Raw genomic sequence first — 17,932 nt, 5'->3', positions numbered from 1 at the left:
ATAATCAGTGTTATCTATTTTTAATTTCCATTTTATACTATACTAATTTGAATATATATATATATATATATATATATATATATATATATATATATATATATATATATATATATATATATATATATATATATATATATATATATATATATATATAACTCGGTGGGTATCAATCTGCTAAGACAGTGCTCTATACCGCAGTGGCAGAGCGTAATATATATATATATATATATATATATATATATATATATATATATATATATATATATATATATATATATATATATATATATATATATATATATATATATATATATATATATATATAATGTCATTTGCTATGACTCCCTGGCTGGAAATAAAAAGGAAGCTAGCTATACCTTGTGTTTTCTTTCGCGGTGAGTGGACCTGCGCGATCACAGAAGCAAGTGTAATTTTACCCCTTTCATATATAGTTGGCTAAGCACGTCAATATTATCGATATTATCGACATTTTATTGTAAGTTGATAGAAACATTCTGATACATATCTGGGGAAACAAATGCCTGTGAAGCTAGCCCATCAAGCGCAACATGAAAGACAAATGTACAAATGTACTGTAATGGTTATCAGCTGCAATTTGACTGATGTTTTGATGTACGGTTCAGCGGTGGCAGTGGTGGGATGTGGCAATGGTGAAATGTACAACTGGTGGCAGCAGTGGAATGCCAAAAATCCCCCAAAAATGTAAAGTTATGTAATACAAGGAGTTGATATAAAACATGACCCTCAATACCATTTTCTACAACGATGTTCGACCAACTATATCTCTTAGTCTGTTTCAAGATGTGATAAACCTACCCACTAGCAGCAAGTTTCTCCATGTATAGTCTATCTGCTAGGCCTCGGATGTTCTTCCGATACAATACGACACCTGACCGAACATCGCTATCGAGGATGGAACATCCAAGCCCTCACTGCGAACTTTGTTCGCCTATCGTCTAGCAGCAAGACTAGTTTCTCTATTTACCACAGTGTAATCTTTCACTCCCTGATGTTTAATTAGTGTACACTTTGCGATATCTAATCTGGTATAATTAATGTTGTATTGTGTTCTCGTTGCTAATTTAACATCAAATGTTGGAGTTGTTTGTTTATTCGTCTGAGGTGAAGTGAAAGAGTGTAAGTGTGTCATATTGTCTGTGTAGTGACTAACCAGCCTGGGTCTTATCATCAAATTGTTTACAATTAAACATCAGGGAGTGAAAGATTACACTGTGATCAATAGAGAAACTTGCTGCTAGTGGTAAGTAGTTTTACCACAGACTGAGACAGACTAAGAGATACAGTTGGTCGAACATTGCTGTATATTGTATATTGTCCCTCCATCAGTACCTCGATGGGGACTCTATACTTTGTCTACTGATCTACCACTAATATGTACAGAATTCTCTCTGTTTTGTCTCGCGACCTCTGTATCAACCCGAAGCTAAAGATAGAAACAGGATCAGAACGGATGACGACTTCATATATCTTAGCATGAAACGCTTGAGAAAAAAAAAAACATCAAACAGACGTGAGCTCACAAACTGCCACTTTCAACTAGCACATATAGTAAAGAATGTTTCCGGCTGATAAGGTGTCCACAGTATACAGCATGTAACACGTTTCACTAATCAGTGTTCACCGACATATAAACGTCGGTAGAAAGGTTGACCTCATGTTGACCTTTAGTCTGGTATGTTGATTGGGAAATATCCCTACGTGTGTCAATCCATTTAGGGAGTTAGTATTCAGCTTGCACTGTATTCCCCTTTGAATTACGCAGGCGGCAATTATTTGTTGTGTTTTGTTTTCAATTGAGTGAATAAGAAAATTTCAGAATAAAATAACTCATATTGATGTATTGATATGAGTCATAGATTCTATTGTATTACTGGTATCCTGCTATGTACATACTTCAAGTCAAATTGAAAAAAAAAACCCACACATCTCCGGTTTATTTGTTTGGTATTTAACTAGGTTTATATTTGAAAACACTGGGATTGCATTGTGGATTTTATAAGCGTCGTTATTATTCAGTGTATACTCAAGATTCATCAATTGTTTAACTCCTTTATTCGAAAAATTCTATTTAGGTGTTCGTTCTCTGGTGCCCCACCCCATTAGTTATCGTTTTCAATCACTGTCGTTAACATATGCTGGGAATTGAGAAGGACAGATTGTGTTATGATTTGTTAATATCATTGTAGTCGGTTGTGTTTGACAGTGCGCCACCAACGGCGTTCCAGCAGGATAGAATATTTGGACACTCGCCATCCGGGCCTCCGACACACTCACCACCCAATTGCAAGGAAACACATTCCCAGTGTGCCATCGCAGGTATCCTGACATTATCAAACCAAGTATTGCTGTACACAATTTATTTGTGTAGAGGGGCAATGGAATTGCAATGTGCATATTTGTTTTAAAGAGGTGGTGCTGGTGTTGGTGTTGGTGGTGTTGGTGGAGATAAATACAGGTGGGTGCACTAGGGGTGTTGGTTGGACGATGCAGTGAAGTCAATATACTTGATAAAAGTGTATTGTCAGATGACATTTCAGCCTGTAAGGCAAGCCGTGTTGGGGCGCCCTCACACATAGGTATGTCTCAACCCTTTCAAGATTTTAGTAATAATCATTTTTTATTGCTATACAAACAAAGGTAACATAACAAAACGAAAAATACTATAGATAGAAAAGTTGTTGCAGGCAGAGATGTTCCACGAAACGATCACCAAGACGACGTACAGTACTAGTCGAACCTATATATAAAAACACATTTCTGGCATATAATGCAATACACTACATTAGTACTAATACAAGTACATCTATCTACTCGTAACAGGCACACTGTTCTTAGGGCCAAAAACATGATTAGTATTAATAATGACTCGAAACGACATGTACCACATCGAGTACGATCGCATGGAAATGAACCAGCATTAACTTCCAATTCATGTTCTTCTGTATGGGCCACCATATCTCTACGACTACGAAGCCAAGCTGTTAAAGGTACTTCAGGAAACAATGAATTGGTAACCCTATTAGAACGTAAGATATTAAAATGCTTGTATATAATGTTTTTAACTCTAGTGGAAAAGGGATGGTATGTAAGAGCTAACATGGGACGATCGTTGTTACTCTTCTGATCATGTGATTTGATACAAGCTTCACTAGACAAAAATGACACTTTAAGTAAAACCACCACAAAAACCACCATACATGGATTGAATGATTTCGCCCATTACTCATTCCGTATTTATTTACACGTGGAATATTTTTTTAGTGAATTTGAATGTGTTTACGTTTGTGTTTGAGTTTATATGTGTATGTATGTATGTATGTATGTATGTATGTATGTATGTATGTATGTATGTATGTATGTATGTATGTATGTATGTATGTATGTATGTATGTATTTATGTATGTATGTATGTAGCCGTGTTACAAACAATTATTTCATTTCCACACTGTATCATCATCATCATCATCATCATCATCATAATACTTTTATTGTAGTAAGAGTGAATATCGATGCCTGCATGGTGCGTGAGAGCAATGCGAGTCGTGAAATAATGTCTATTTTGGTGTGGAACTTTTTTTACCGACGACTCTATTACCCTTGTTAAACATTTTATTTGCAAGGAAACAGTCGATAGACATTTAATGCATGTAAAAACATGATTTGCAAGTCTATTTTAAGTGTCATATCCGAACAAATTATTCAAATTACATGAGCTGGAACTGAGCACGTTTCCCGTAATTCGATGCACAGTACATGGTAAATATGCGTTACAGGAAACTAATCTAGTATGCTATGAACCGCATTAACAGCATAACAATTATTTTGTTTGGTTGACTTCAGGACGAACTGAAAGAATAACATTTTATGTGCGTACCGCGCGCTATCAGTGTGTGTATTTTTGTTTCACTTTGTAATGTGTAACATATAAAACATTGCGTGAGCCGTTAAAGACACCATGTTTTGTAGTAACAACGTTACAGTGAGTGATAAAAACAATTGTTGCGAAAGATGGTGAAATTACAGCGCCACAAGTGCGTCGATAAAGCTGAAAGGAAACACGTGACCCACAATGTATGCAAATCAGACAACATAACACAACCGGTTATAGAGAGAAAATTCGTATTTTATTTTCTCCTAGAAAGTGTTGACATTCTAAGCGTTATTTTTCTTTCTTACATACACAACAACAACAACAACAACAACAACAACAACAACAACCGGGGACATTACGTAAAACTTCATAAGCAAACAGTCACAGATCAATAAATAATAAATAGATAGATATACACATACATAAATATATATAAATATTCTGTGCTTCATTCCTTGCACTAGGTTTTTTTTTTTAAATTCAGGATATGAAATGCATTGCTAGGGCCGTTGGTTATTTAGCACTCTTAAATTCAGGAAAACATGAACTGCACAGGTACAGCAAAAACGGGGTTACCTTGGCGTTTAAACTCATATTGGACATGGTGGTTTTATTTACATAAAAGATAGACACGTTTAAACTCAAGGCTAACAATTAACAGATAGAGCTCAGACCACTATCGTTAGTGGTCTGAGGATAGAGGCACCACACACCGAGTATGCTCTACCTAATCACAAATAAAAAGTGATAAACATTGCTGTTCTTTTACAGTGATCCAGAAGCAGGAACGGGTTTCTGCCGAAATAATTACAATATGGGTTTGATGGTGCCAATGGTTCGAACTGTTTACAACTTCTGATAATCAACGTAATAGACACTTCAAGTGTCTATTATGTTTTGGAAGTTGCTGACGTGCGTGTAGAAAATGTCATGTCAATCACACGAGTGAAACTCCAGAGTAACCATGTTTGTGTTGTACATTTTCTTTGTAAATACCAGTAGTTGCTCTCAAATTGTTGCATAAGCCCTGGAAGTGCTCAGGGTGACCTTATTTAAAAAAAAAATGTTTCTTATTACTTTTTCATAGCAACTATGGGTCAGTCGGTCAATGTAAAAAAAGTGTAAGAATAAAAAAAAAATCATATTCTTCTTCTCCTTTTCTTCCTCCCTGTCTTCTTTTTATTTGATTCCTGGCAACAAGCCCTTTCCAAGCTTCACTACACAATTGGCATGTTCTAAGCAACCTCCTCCCACTTGAATAACTTACGTCATGAAAGAAATGCTCTGTTCGTAAACAAGTGTCGTCGACAACGGCATGACTGTAGATGACATCGACAGTCCAGACACTTGTCACAAGCTTTTATGCTAGAGAGGGCGCTATTCCGCAAAACATTAAGGGAGGGCGAAAATATTTTTTTTTATGTCGGAGCTGAAAATTTGGATAATGAAAAACAGTAGAAAAATAGGGCCACCCTTATGAAAATAATTGTTCTTCTTTCAACTGCATTGACACTAAAAAAATCAAGGTGTATAGTACGGTATATTATTCTAAGTATGCGGCTTTGATCTCATAGTCATAGACTGAAAGATATGGCGTTTTGTGCAGCACTATCTGAGCCAGCACTCGTTAGAGAGGAGACTTGTAAGTGTGAACGACATGATGTGTCCTCCGTCTTACACTACACTAGTACATAAATTACTGTTGGGGTGAGAGGTTCTATTATGCGGATCGAGGTAGTTATGTGACGACAGCGACTGTTACCAAAATGTCTTTCACATTGTTGATATGGTGTTGTTTTCAGCCTTGTATTTACTCTGTGCACCGACGTCGACATAAAACAACAACAACAACAACAACAACAACAACAACAAAATTGCAACATTCCTATTTGTTTAGTAATATTTCAGACAAACATTTGTGTGGCGAATTTCACCGTTGTGGATGTCTGGAAGTAAAGTTTCATAATTGGGCTAATCTTCGCCAATGAAACAAAGGTCTCTCTCTCTGTGACCACCTGAGATATTCATGCGATTGGCCGTAAGACTAAGAATCTCGAATGAATTGTCTCCTTCTGACTAACTAATGTAAGCTTAGCACTGTTATCCATCCACAACTTTCTTTCTCACTAAACACATGAGGGTGACGGAGTCATAACGCCACAATAAATTATATATATAAATTATAATAAACTGGCTTGGAAACTTATAAAAGTTCTATATATTGGTTACACCGAGGAATCTGGTCCTCTTGGCGGTACAGATTCCACATGGCGGTGATGTTCTTGGGTTCCAATAAATGCACGGCAAATATTCTGTGAATTGGGCAAGAAACGTTCTGTTTGTACTGTTGAGCGTAAGTGTCAAATCGTTGATCCATTTGAGGAACGATTCTAATTCTCTTTAAGCACATTCCAACGAAGACATCCTCCCAAGGTAGAAACGACACGTCCTGTCCTTGAGTGTGGACGTTGTAGGCCACGTCACGTGACATGACATAGGCAGGACCTGCCAAATATGGCGGATATACTTTCGCGGGATATACATCTCTTGGAGTGTACCATTTGGATTTTCGCCAACGCACTGGCATAGCTCTCTGAAACTTGTATCCGGCTGCGAAATCTGACCTGGGACTACCGGCTAGAACTCTAATCAAGGCAAAATAGTTGACGAAGACATCATCATCCGCTTTCAAAACATATTCTGCGGAAGAGCAATATTTTGTGATTAACTGCAAACTTTGTACGGTTTTAAAAGTCAAGTTCAAGTAGTGATCTTTAAAATTTAGAACAACCATGTCATGATGTTGCTCATTTTCTTGGCGGATTTTCTCTCTCAAGGATTGGTCGTCGGTCCCCGCAAGCATAAATATGTGATGGAGTTTTTTACCCTGTACCTCCTGAACAGCACCCCAAGTCTGTCGAATAGCCAGCCTCTGCGGCCAGTTTTCAGGCCTGGTTATGACAGCGGTTACAAGAAACACGTCATCGTTACAAAATCTAGTTGTAATGTTATAGCTAATGTTCTGCGGTAAAAAATAAAGATGGCGGTAACGATGTCGTCCATTGTTGAGAAGGGCGTCCTCTATTGCTGGAATGATGACACGAAAAAATGCTATGACCATAACCAAGATGAAAGCGTATGCAACATAGTTGTTACGTCTGATTCTCATTATGCAAATTTACCTCTTGACGATTCAAATCATCCTATCTTTCGTCATATCTTTGTTACCTGTAAACAGAAGAAAAACAGTACGACATTTTAAAATAGGGAACAGGTTACAATCTACCAAAACCGTGAGAATTCTCCCACAGGGAACTATAATCTATTTATTGATAAGAAGAGTAAATTTTGACAATGAAAGTACTTGTTCTTGTATAATAATACTATTGATAAATTACTTCCTAAGTCAGCGATTGCAATACTCCGTTAAACCGAGTAATATATGTATTGTACCATACAAGCCAAGTCAGAACGCTTTCGAACAAAAAAAGTGGGATTTGTACCCTGGACGTTCTACGTCACGACAAGACGCGTATTACATGTACGTCATTAGTTATGACGTGCTCAAAATATGAGTCAGAACGTTTGTCAGTTTGTTTCATAAACTCCGCTTGCGAAGATATAATTGTTACGATTCCTTTTATATTCTGAAAATAGGGTTTTGTCACTACGAGTCGGAATCGAGTAGTGACAAGGACCCATACATCAATAACATTTTCTAGGCTGAAGAAAAATATATAAATATTAGGGACTAATATCCAAACACTGAATGGGTAGGCTCTAGCCAATAATTATTTTGATGGCGTACAGCCGTAATTAGAATTAATGCTACACCCAGTATTAATCTACATCCCTTAAGTAGTTTGTGACGTCACAATCTCATCAAATTCTATTCAAAGTTCTGCCATATATAAAACGAGTAATGTAAGGCATATTATTCATAGCTTCTTATTACATATTATTTTTCTCCGTTCAGCCAAGGAAGAGAGAGAGAGAGAGAGAGAGAGAGAGAGAGAGAGAGAGAGAGAGAGAGAGAGAGAGAGAGAGAGAGAGAGAGAGAGAGAGAGAGAGAGAGAGAGAGAGAGAGAGAGAGAGAGAGAGAGAGAGAGAGAGAGAGAGAGAGAGAGAGAGAGAGAGAGAGAGAGTGACCTAAGGTCCCTTGTCACTACGAGTTGATAGACAAATGGTTACAAATCCCTGAGGTCAAGAATATTTTTCGGCTGAATGTAGAGAAATATATGGCATAATATAATTATACCTCCTCAAGCACAATTTATGAACAAGTGAGACAAATAATGGCGAATGGAAAGTTTTGAACCACACTGCAGAAATAATGAATGGACGCGAGTTGTGACGCCGGTAGACACAACTAGGGAGTAAAACCCTGGCCTACTTTTTGTCCAAATGCGTTCATCCTTGCTTGTTTATGGTATTATACATGATTTTTTATTTCGATAGTATGGTATTTGAACTATGATCCATACCACAAACGAATTGAAAATCATGAATTTTCGAGATTGTATTATTTCAAATATGCTCACATTCAATTTTTTTAAAGATGTGTATGGATTTATGTACCATATTTTGATTACAGAAACTTAAATTCTGGTTAAATACAACTATTGTGTATAGGTTGCATTAATTTTATAGATCTATCAGACTTGTGGCGAGAAACATGGCATCGTATGATCGAATTCTCCAATTTAATAATTATTGGCGATACAGGTTTTCAGTGCGATACTTAAATTGGGAATGGCTACATCAGTAACTGGTTATTCTTATTATATTACTATATCATGGAAACATGATAAGTACGTAATGCGAAAATGCCTTGAGCGAACAAGTAGAAAAAAGGGTTGGTTCCAATTACATTACTGGTCGGATATTTGAATATAACACTAAACAATACATACGCTATCTATAGATTTCGCCATTAAAGTTATCCATATTCGTGTTTTTTTTTTAAAATTTCAAATTGAGAGTAGTTTTATCTATCGATTATACACTGTGTTCACAAAGAAATACTTAGGTCGAGAGAGCGAGAATACACATTGTCAAGTTCATGTAGAAGGTAGTTGGACTCAAAATGAACTGAAGGTTAATCATTGTATCGTTCTTGTTTAGTAAAGTGTTTTAAGTACTAACAGTACTGTAACTGTACAGTGCAATATTGTTAGTTTTTCGATTAGTGTTAGTCGCTGCTACTGTGGATTAATACCAAAAAACCAACCAAATAAACTCCCTACTCATATTTCAATAGAACTGAAATCGTGCTTTTCTATACATACACGGGCATGATGGAACATGTGAAAAACGCGACCAGTATAAAACATTATGTGTGCCTCCGATGAAAGTTGATATTTTTCATCAACCAATTCACAACCGTTTGAATATTTCTACCAGCATATCCACACGAACTCAATGTATTTCAATACTGAAAAGCACGTGGTGACAACATGGCGCTTCAGAGATATATTTGACGATATGGATTTAGAGTTCAGAACGTTTGTTTGTTCACAAATAATGTTGGCCTTATCACTAATATAATCATAGCGATAGAGAACTGCTGACAGCACATCAGTAAGCTGGAATTGGGACAAGCAGACAACAATGAATACTCCGAACAAATTATATATATTACACTAACGATCAAAAAAAAAAATATCACTCCGAATAACACCACTTCGATTTAAGCATGGTTGAGTCACAGGATGTATAATTATATTCTACACAAATAAAACGTTCTGTAATACTTACATATGTGATAAGAGATGCAAGTGTATGACGTAGGTCACAATATCGTAGTAAGTATTGGCGAATATACGACTTCACGAATGACTAAGGTAGGTACAAGATATCGGAACGCCCCCTGGGGCCGAGTGATTGACGGATGTAAGGGAATGAACATGATTTACGTGGGGGGGGGGGGTTGAGGAGAAAATATTTGGTCAAAATATGTTTGAGCCTCTCCCTCCCACCCCCCCTTTTCACTATCAAAAAAAAGAACTCTAGAATTGTCGTAGCCCCTACCCGGCTGAAAGCTACGCAGATATTTCAATGGATCGTGTGGATTTTACTCTAAATCATGTGAGCGTTCTCATTTTAACTAAAAACGTGTGTGCGTGACGCGCGTGAGTGTGCGTTTTTTGGTTTTGAAGACCATATTTAAATAATTGTAAGTAAATGAAGTTAACATTATTGCAGCGGAGCCGCAGGAAATGTTTACCCATATACACGATAAATGACTGCTCCTGCTGGTTCAAAGAGTCACAAATCAAGAGTAAAATATTTCAAGCCCCCTCCCCATCAGCGTTTTCAAGTCCCACTTCACACCTCAATGCTTGTGTGTGGCACCTATTTCCTTCTCTGGCCCATGCTGTATATTCTGCTGTATATGTGCCCTCCTCCCCCGAATGACTGATGACCCTCAGTACGGATGTAATGTAAGGGTATTATTATGCCCCTGGGGCGAATGACTAACGTAGGTGTGAATGTACATGTCCCCTGAATGAGTGTAATGATGAGGTGGGGTATAAATACATGTACATCCGCCGATTGACTGACGTATGAACTAGTATTAGGTGCATGCGGCGTGCGCCCCAGATGACTGACTTGTGTAATACGTACTCGGGGGTACGCCCCCGGTATGACTGACTTTTGCAATATGTTCATGTACATCGGCGCCGGGGTTGGCCGAACTGACTGTACTCCACTATCTGTAGATCACAGTAAGTAGATATACCACGGCAGAATCTATAATTTAATACCCAAACCATTGTGTATACGGGATTGTAACGTTATAGTTCCGTCTGTCTGTCTGTCGCGGAGGATGTAGTGATGCCATTACGGCACATATGGCCTTCGTATATGGATTTGACTTGCATATATCTTACTAATTTGCATAATCAATTATATTTACCAGGTATAACATAATTAAAATCAACATTGATAGCTCAGAATATTGGTCATGATGCTACGACTAATATGTTTCTCTGTGTGACGGAACAATGTTGTTTTTTGTCGGCATTGATCTGTATTGGTCTCAGCTGTATTGTAGAATTTAATAGATTTTGCATCGTGAGTGCAAAACGTCCTTTATGTAGTCACGTGTCATGTCCCTACGTCATCATTCGATAGAGATATCCCGATTAGAGGCAATTCAATGTCTCTTTCGTCACTGATATATTCTGCACAATTGACGCATCGTTCAGTTGTTGTCATGGCAACAGATATTATAGAGGAAATTGAAGTGGGAGGCATACGTAGATTGCCATTAGCAATATAACTGAAAGATACTATGACAATCGACTTAAATGACAGTATCCATAGCAACACAGAACATTTGTCTGATGTACTTTAAGAGTGTCAAATTCATCGTTGTACCGAGTGGATATGTAGATGGCTAGTTCAGGTAAAAAACGCCTATCAGAATGTTTTCCTTTGTGGATACCAAATTGAACACTTTGCTTTGTTCTCTATCTGTGAATAAGGAGTGTTTATTTTAGCATTTCAATATTGGGGACAACATGTAGGATGTTGGCGTTCTTGGAATCCAAATCGTTTAATCTTTTTATCTAGATAGTAGGATTTGCCAGTCATGTAATCAGTAGAAAATGACATGATATCAATAAATTAGACAACACGTTTTTTTTTTCTTATATTAGGCTATCTAACTGTCGTGAAATGTCTTCATGTAATAACAGATGGGATATAGACACAAATAGACAGTTACATACATACATACATACATACATACATACATACATACATACATACATACATACATACACACACACATACATACATACATACATACATACATACATACATACATACATACATACACACACATACATACATACATACATACATACATACATACATACATACATACATACATACATACATACACACACACACACACACACACTTACATACCCACTTACATACATACATACTCATCCTAAAGGGAGGGGGTAGGAGTAGGCATAGTGTCACTAACCCATTTTAAGGGGGTAGGAGTAGGCATAGTGTCATCATGTCTTCGTTCTTCACATACTTTGAACAGTTTTAAATCTGCCTTGAAATGTCATCTTTTTAGATCTCATTATTATTAACTTTTAACTTTTTTACATTTCAGTCTTTTAAATGTCATTCCGTGTCTTTGTATTTTTATCCTGTTTCATATTATGTTTATACTTGTGTATATGTACATTTTAAAATACTTCTATACTTTTGTTCAGCGCATTGAGATTGTTTTAATGTAATGCGCTCTATATATAAGAAATAAGAAATAAATAAATAAATAAATAAATTAATTAATTAATTAACCCACTCTATAGGATAAGAGTAGGTAAAGTGTCAGTTACTCATTCTAGGGGGGGGGAGGTAGGAGTAGGGATAGTGACACTAACCCATTCTAAGGGGGATAAGAGTAGGTATAGTGCATCTCTGGAATATATTAAATGTATTCAATGTAAGCTCCCTGACTCTAGAATGTATTAAATGTATTAAGTGTATTAAATGCAAGCTACCCGGACCATCGCCGAGAAATAGAATGTGTTTCATGCAACTCTATGTAGAATGTATAAAATGTATTAAATACAAGCTCCCTGGACCATCCGCCCGATCCTAGAATGTATTTCGTGCAGTGATCATATAATGTAAAAATGATTTCTAACTTTCTGTTAAAAAATGTAAAACGTGCATGAGTTAAATGTAAAAAATGTATTTGGTGCAAAATATCTGACTTTTGGCTATGGATGGTGATTTGAACAATGCAGGTGAAAGGGTGATTCATGTAAATGGTATGTATACGCCCTAAAATGTAAACAATGTTATGGAGGCTTGGAGGAGGACTGCTACCGTTATTGACAACACATGACTACTCGTAAATACAAATTATAGCATCCTGTCTTATAAACTCAAAGACCGGACTGCATATTTGACACAGCTGTCCACACCCCAGCCAATCGATCACTGCTGTACAAACACTTTGAAAACACTATTAAAACGTTTGAATGACTTATTCCACTAGTTCATTATTCTGTAACTCAGATTTATTTGTACGTACGTACGTACGTACGTTTGTATGTATGTATGTATGTATGTATGTATGTATGTATGTATGTATGTATGTATGTATGTATGTATGTATATGTATGTATGTATGTATGTATGTATGTATGTATGTATGTATGTATGTATGTATGTATGTATGTATGTATGTATGGTGGGAAGGCTTTCACATTGTGTTCTTATGACTTATGTAGGTTTGTTCGTTGACATCAAAATTACTTGTATTGTAAATGCCATGCGTTGAGAAACCACCACATTTGAATTATTATTCAGCAGTTATTGTTAACTCTGTAATTATACATAATAATTCCGCAAACTGTTCTGATGGAAAACCGGAATTTGATCGATATAATTGCTCTTTTTTTATAGCCTGCATAATGATTCAACGTTCTTATATCTTTGAGTGGTATGACTAGTAAATGACTCTTTCTTCATTAATTATTAAAATTGAGTAGGATAGCTAGGATAATTACTACATGAACAAAAATATTGTAATTTTAAGCATTAAAAATTAAAGTTGGTTTCATTCTCGCAAGCCAGAGCACCTATTTCCATCCTTATATATTTCTACTGAACCAATGAAAAATAGGACCGCTACGTTTCGGACCGTGCTGTAAAGATGCCTGTGGCTTACGACGTTGGATGGTCTTTTTTTGGTACAGACCAAGTCATCGTCGTTTGTAGCCAGTCTCGCTCCGTCGTTAGGGTTTCTCTACCTTGATAGACGGCGTAGCGTACTAATAGTTACAGATAGAACGATGTAAAAAGTCTAGACGTAGATTGGTTATTAATAATTTCAATAAGTCAGCGTTATTGTTACGTTATAAGATGCTATCATCTTGTTAACTGTTAATCAGATGAAATTGACATTTCTACCTGTAGCTCAAACTGGCGCTTTTCTTCCGTAAATATAACAATGTATTCGGTTTTTCAATATGAATGAAAACCTTTGAGTTTCAGGACAAAGTCCCATTAATGTTTTGTTCAATACATGGCAGTCGGTAATGATAACTAATGAACCACAAGTTGTACCTTTAGTAGATGACAAAAAGGTTCTCTACAAACGCCATTGGTTATTTTATCGTTGTAGCACACACGAGTTTTCTCTCCAGTATAAAATGGAAACGACATTTACAAAGAAGATGCAAGTTGTCTGGCTTGCCCCAAGGGAAGTCATAATCATTAGCGTAATTTACAGTAAGATAAGTGATCACGTCTCTGCATCACAGGGGCGTGTAATATTTCATAGATTGTTGTTTTCTTATTGCTTAGAATGCCGTTTTCTTAGGAAAATATCGTACGAATCTTGCTACTACAAATATATCAATCTCTATACTACGAAGAAATATCTCTTTCCCTTACATGAAGGAATCATATAATCAAAAGGTTGTTATATTTAGTCTGTAGACCTGGAAAACAACAATCTATGAAATATTACACGCCCCTGTGCTCTGTATATGTAATTATATTAACAGTCTACCAAAGGTCACATGCCGTAATATGGAAACATCCAGCTCGAATTACATATGGGGTTGTGCATTTGGCTGGTGTAAAGTGATACAGCATGTTTGATGTCAATAAAGAGAATAACACACAATCATTTGTGAGTTGGGGATGGGTGTCAATAAAAGACCTCTATGTATCTCTATTGTATGAATATGAGTTTTTACATTATTGATGAGTTTTATATACCGTAGGACAACATCGATTTGGGTACTTCTACAAGAAACACATATGAAATAACAACAAGTTTTTAGTCGAAGTCAGTTGGGACTCAATTCTGGCAATGTCATCCTCATTTCCTTTCCGTGTATTTAGGAACCGTTGTCAGAATAGAGTCCCGTACTCTCCGTCTGCAAACTGGACTTATAAGGGTTGTGTTGTTTGTGAGTTATGTTTTAAGATGTTATTGTATTGTGTGTTTTAACAAAAAACCTTCATTTGACTCGTATGAAATTTCACTCATTTTTATTCTACAGAGCTACGTAGAATCCCTCACTGACACAAAATGTTGGTGATATACATACTAGTATAACCCATACCGCAGAATCAATCTCCAGGGCACATGTAAATGTGGAATAACACATTCACATTTTGTGGTGGGGGGGGGGGGGCGACTAGTGGGATATGGAGTGTTGAAACAACTTCAAGTCAATTGAAAGGTCAAGCGAAACCCTACACAATGGTGAGATATGGCCTTCGCAAAGCAACGTCGTTAAACGCTTGATGGCATTTACATCGTATACACTTTACCTTGTGTAGTAGTTTGCATGCTGTTACTGTTAAAGAGCCACACGGTGTAACTTTAAGTGATGTTTGTGTGTTATCATTTTGGTGTCTATCTCAATCTGAAACCTTGTGATTAGGCTCACTGATCTTGATTGTTTATGCAATACAGCTGACTCGCTCTACGGAAAAGAGCTGTATATTATGTGTATTTGTGTTGCTGGTTCGAGTATATTAATAGCGCGTCGATCATTTAGTCCGTAAGCGGGGGGGGGGGGGGTCGTCGGGGGTCAGGGGTCAGGCAGATCACATTGTTTAAACAATACTAGGAGGAAGGGGTCATTACACTTTCATTTTGCGTAAAGGGTGGGTCATCTTATTATCCAAATAATATATTCACAATTTCTGCAGTGAAAAAAAATGCATGGCTGATTTTCATTCCCGGTCAACAAGATCTTTACAAGACAGCACAGCTGCTTTAAATATGTGGTGGCTAGGTGATCATGACGTCATCTTTTCTTTTAAATATTTACTTCTATGGACCTTGGACAGTATTATTTTGCCACTTTTATTGAGATTTCAACGGCACAGAGTGTGGTTCCACCGAGTCAAGCATTCTCGCTTGTCAAGCGGTAATTTCAGTAATTCCTTAGAAATATATTTGGAACATGAAAAGTTCTTTCAAATTGGTAGATTTCCGATTTGTCCTTCGAATTCTGTATTTATTGCCAACTTCAAGTTCAATGACCAGTGGAGAGCTTAGGGTGGAGGACGGCAAAATTCAAGCGTGGTCTACAGCATGAAATGTGACTCTCCCCCGAATGAAATTGGCAGAACCGAAGGCCAGAACTTCCAAATACTAGACGGGTGAGCTACCGACATTAATTGCCCGGACAGAGGTCAAATTTCAAGCATCACCGTAACATTCTCCCCAATATCTTCACTAATCCCCATTCACTCCTGTGAGACCAACTCCTCTCCTCACACCACAACTAGCAATTGATTCACTGCATGGTTAAGCTCGGTACGACCACAGGGGCAGCGAGAATGTAATTGATCGATCGATCGATCGATTGATCGATCGATTGATTGATTGATTGATTGATTGATTGATTATTTAGTTGAATGATTGATAGATTGAATGATCAATTTTTGTGGTGCAATATAACTTATTTTGTGTGTGATATTGATCAATTAACTTATTGAGTTTTGTGGTGATATAAAAACTTTTTTTTTCTTTCCCTGTCTACTTTTCTCTCTTTCAAATGTATGTAATTCTCTCTTTATTGACTAAATAAAGACGCCTTGTCCATTCTTCTCCTCTTATCTAAATTAAAACACCCCATATCTTATAATTAGATCACTTACAAGTAACAGTTTGATTTATCTCTATCTTCTGGGAGATTATCACACTGGACAAACAGTTGATCACAGTGCATAAACTAGTTCTCTTCCTTACTAGTTTATTCATGATCAACTGTTTGTCCAGTGTGATTATCTCCCAGAAGATAGAGATAAATCAAACTGTTACTTGTAAGTGATCTCTCGCCAATTATAAGATTAGGGGTGTTTTAATTTAGATAAGAGGAGAGAATGGACAAGGCGTCTTTATTTAGTCAATAAAGAAAAGCGAGAATTACACACAGCCTCAGACCACTAGCCTCAGACGTTCAGTGGTCTGAGATATAGCTGAGAGCAAAGTAACCAGGGAAAGAAAAAGAAATAGTTTTAAAACTCAATGAGTGAATTGATCAATATCACACACAAAATAAGTTATATCGCACCACAAAAATTGACCATTCAATCGATCAATCATTCAACCAAATAATAAATCAATCAATAAATCAATCGATCGATCAATCGATTGATCAATCAATTACGTTCTTGCTGCCCCCTGTGGTAGCATGGATGGAGAACACACAATCCTATTTCAGAATTGATCACATGATGGAAATTAATGTCAGAATGCATTTTAGATTATAGGGTATAACAATATCTGCATTAATGCGCTACGGAGGTCTAATGCACTACGGAGGTCTAAGAAGCTCTCGTTTCCCGACGTCGTCAGTTGACATGTTAGATTGTACTGCAATCTCAGTGCACTGCCTCGCCATGGCCAGTTTCGATGACACACGTGGTCAAAAATTAATCATTGTATTACACAATTAACTTAACTTACATCTTGTGGATATTGTAAAAAAAAAAAAACAATGTGTTTACTAACTAATACCTTAAAAATATCCAAAACTGCCGCCGGCCGCTTTGCCCACTGCGTTCCCCATATCTTAAACTGCGACAGCTGAAATATATGTTGCTTGCTGAAATACCGGGCCACTGATTTTTCCCCTCCCTCTGGCCAAGCTTGGAAATTGCCCACCCACTGCACAATCGTGTACGAACAGCTTTTTGCACGAACAGCTTCGTTGGCTGTGCCTGGCGTAGACGGACATGTTAAAAGACTGAATTCATAGCACATTATGTGTACTAGTATATTATCATAGGTATATTGTAATTTGCAATCTAGCCCAGATTTGTGGCTATTTGACAAAGTAAAGTATACGGGTATTTCTCACGAACGACAACAAGCCAAATCACCAAATCTCAGGGTTATTTGCAATTGGTCTTCAATAAAGTTCAAACCAAAATGCGGAATACTGTCGTTTACTTGTGGTGTGGCACAGGATTACATTTCGACAAAGACAGGACACCCCTCCC

At 37.0% G+C, this 17,932-nt stretch overlaps 1 protein-coding gene across 4 annotated transcripts in view; it reads right to left on the bottom strand.

The window, feature by feature from the left end:
- Nucleotides 1-5,762: 5,762 nt before the first annotated feature.
- LOC144447416 (beta-1,3-galactosyltransferase 5-like) overlaps nt 5,763-17,932 on the bottom strand; it is a 17,310-nt gene continuing 5,140 nt past the window's right edge. For 3 of the 4 annotated variants that reach the window (XM_078137432.1, XM_078137436.1, XM_078137434.1), the window contains one exon: nt 5,763-7,141. In XM_078137432.1, coding sequence (XP_077993558.1) covers nt 6,117-7,082 — 966 coding nt within the window. In that variant the 5' untranslated portion in view covers nt 7,083-7,141 and the 3' untranslated portion in view covers nt 5,763-6,116. Of the gene's footprint in view, nt 7,142-9,670; nt 9,785-17,932 lie in introns of those variants that run through there. The other variant, XM_078137435.1, reaches the window with a different exon arrangement.

The sequence above is a fragment of the Glandiceps talaboti genome, chromosome 16 (assembly GCF_964340395.1).
Source record: "Glandiceps talaboti chromosome 16, keGlaTala1.1, whole genome shotgun sequence".
NCBI classification, from domain to species: Eukaryota; Metazoa; Hemichordata; class Enteropneusta; family Spengelidae; genus Glandiceps; species Glandiceps talaboti.
The sequence above is the reverse complement of the archived record's forward strand: the minus strand, read 5'-3'. Positions and strand labels throughout refer to the sequence as shown.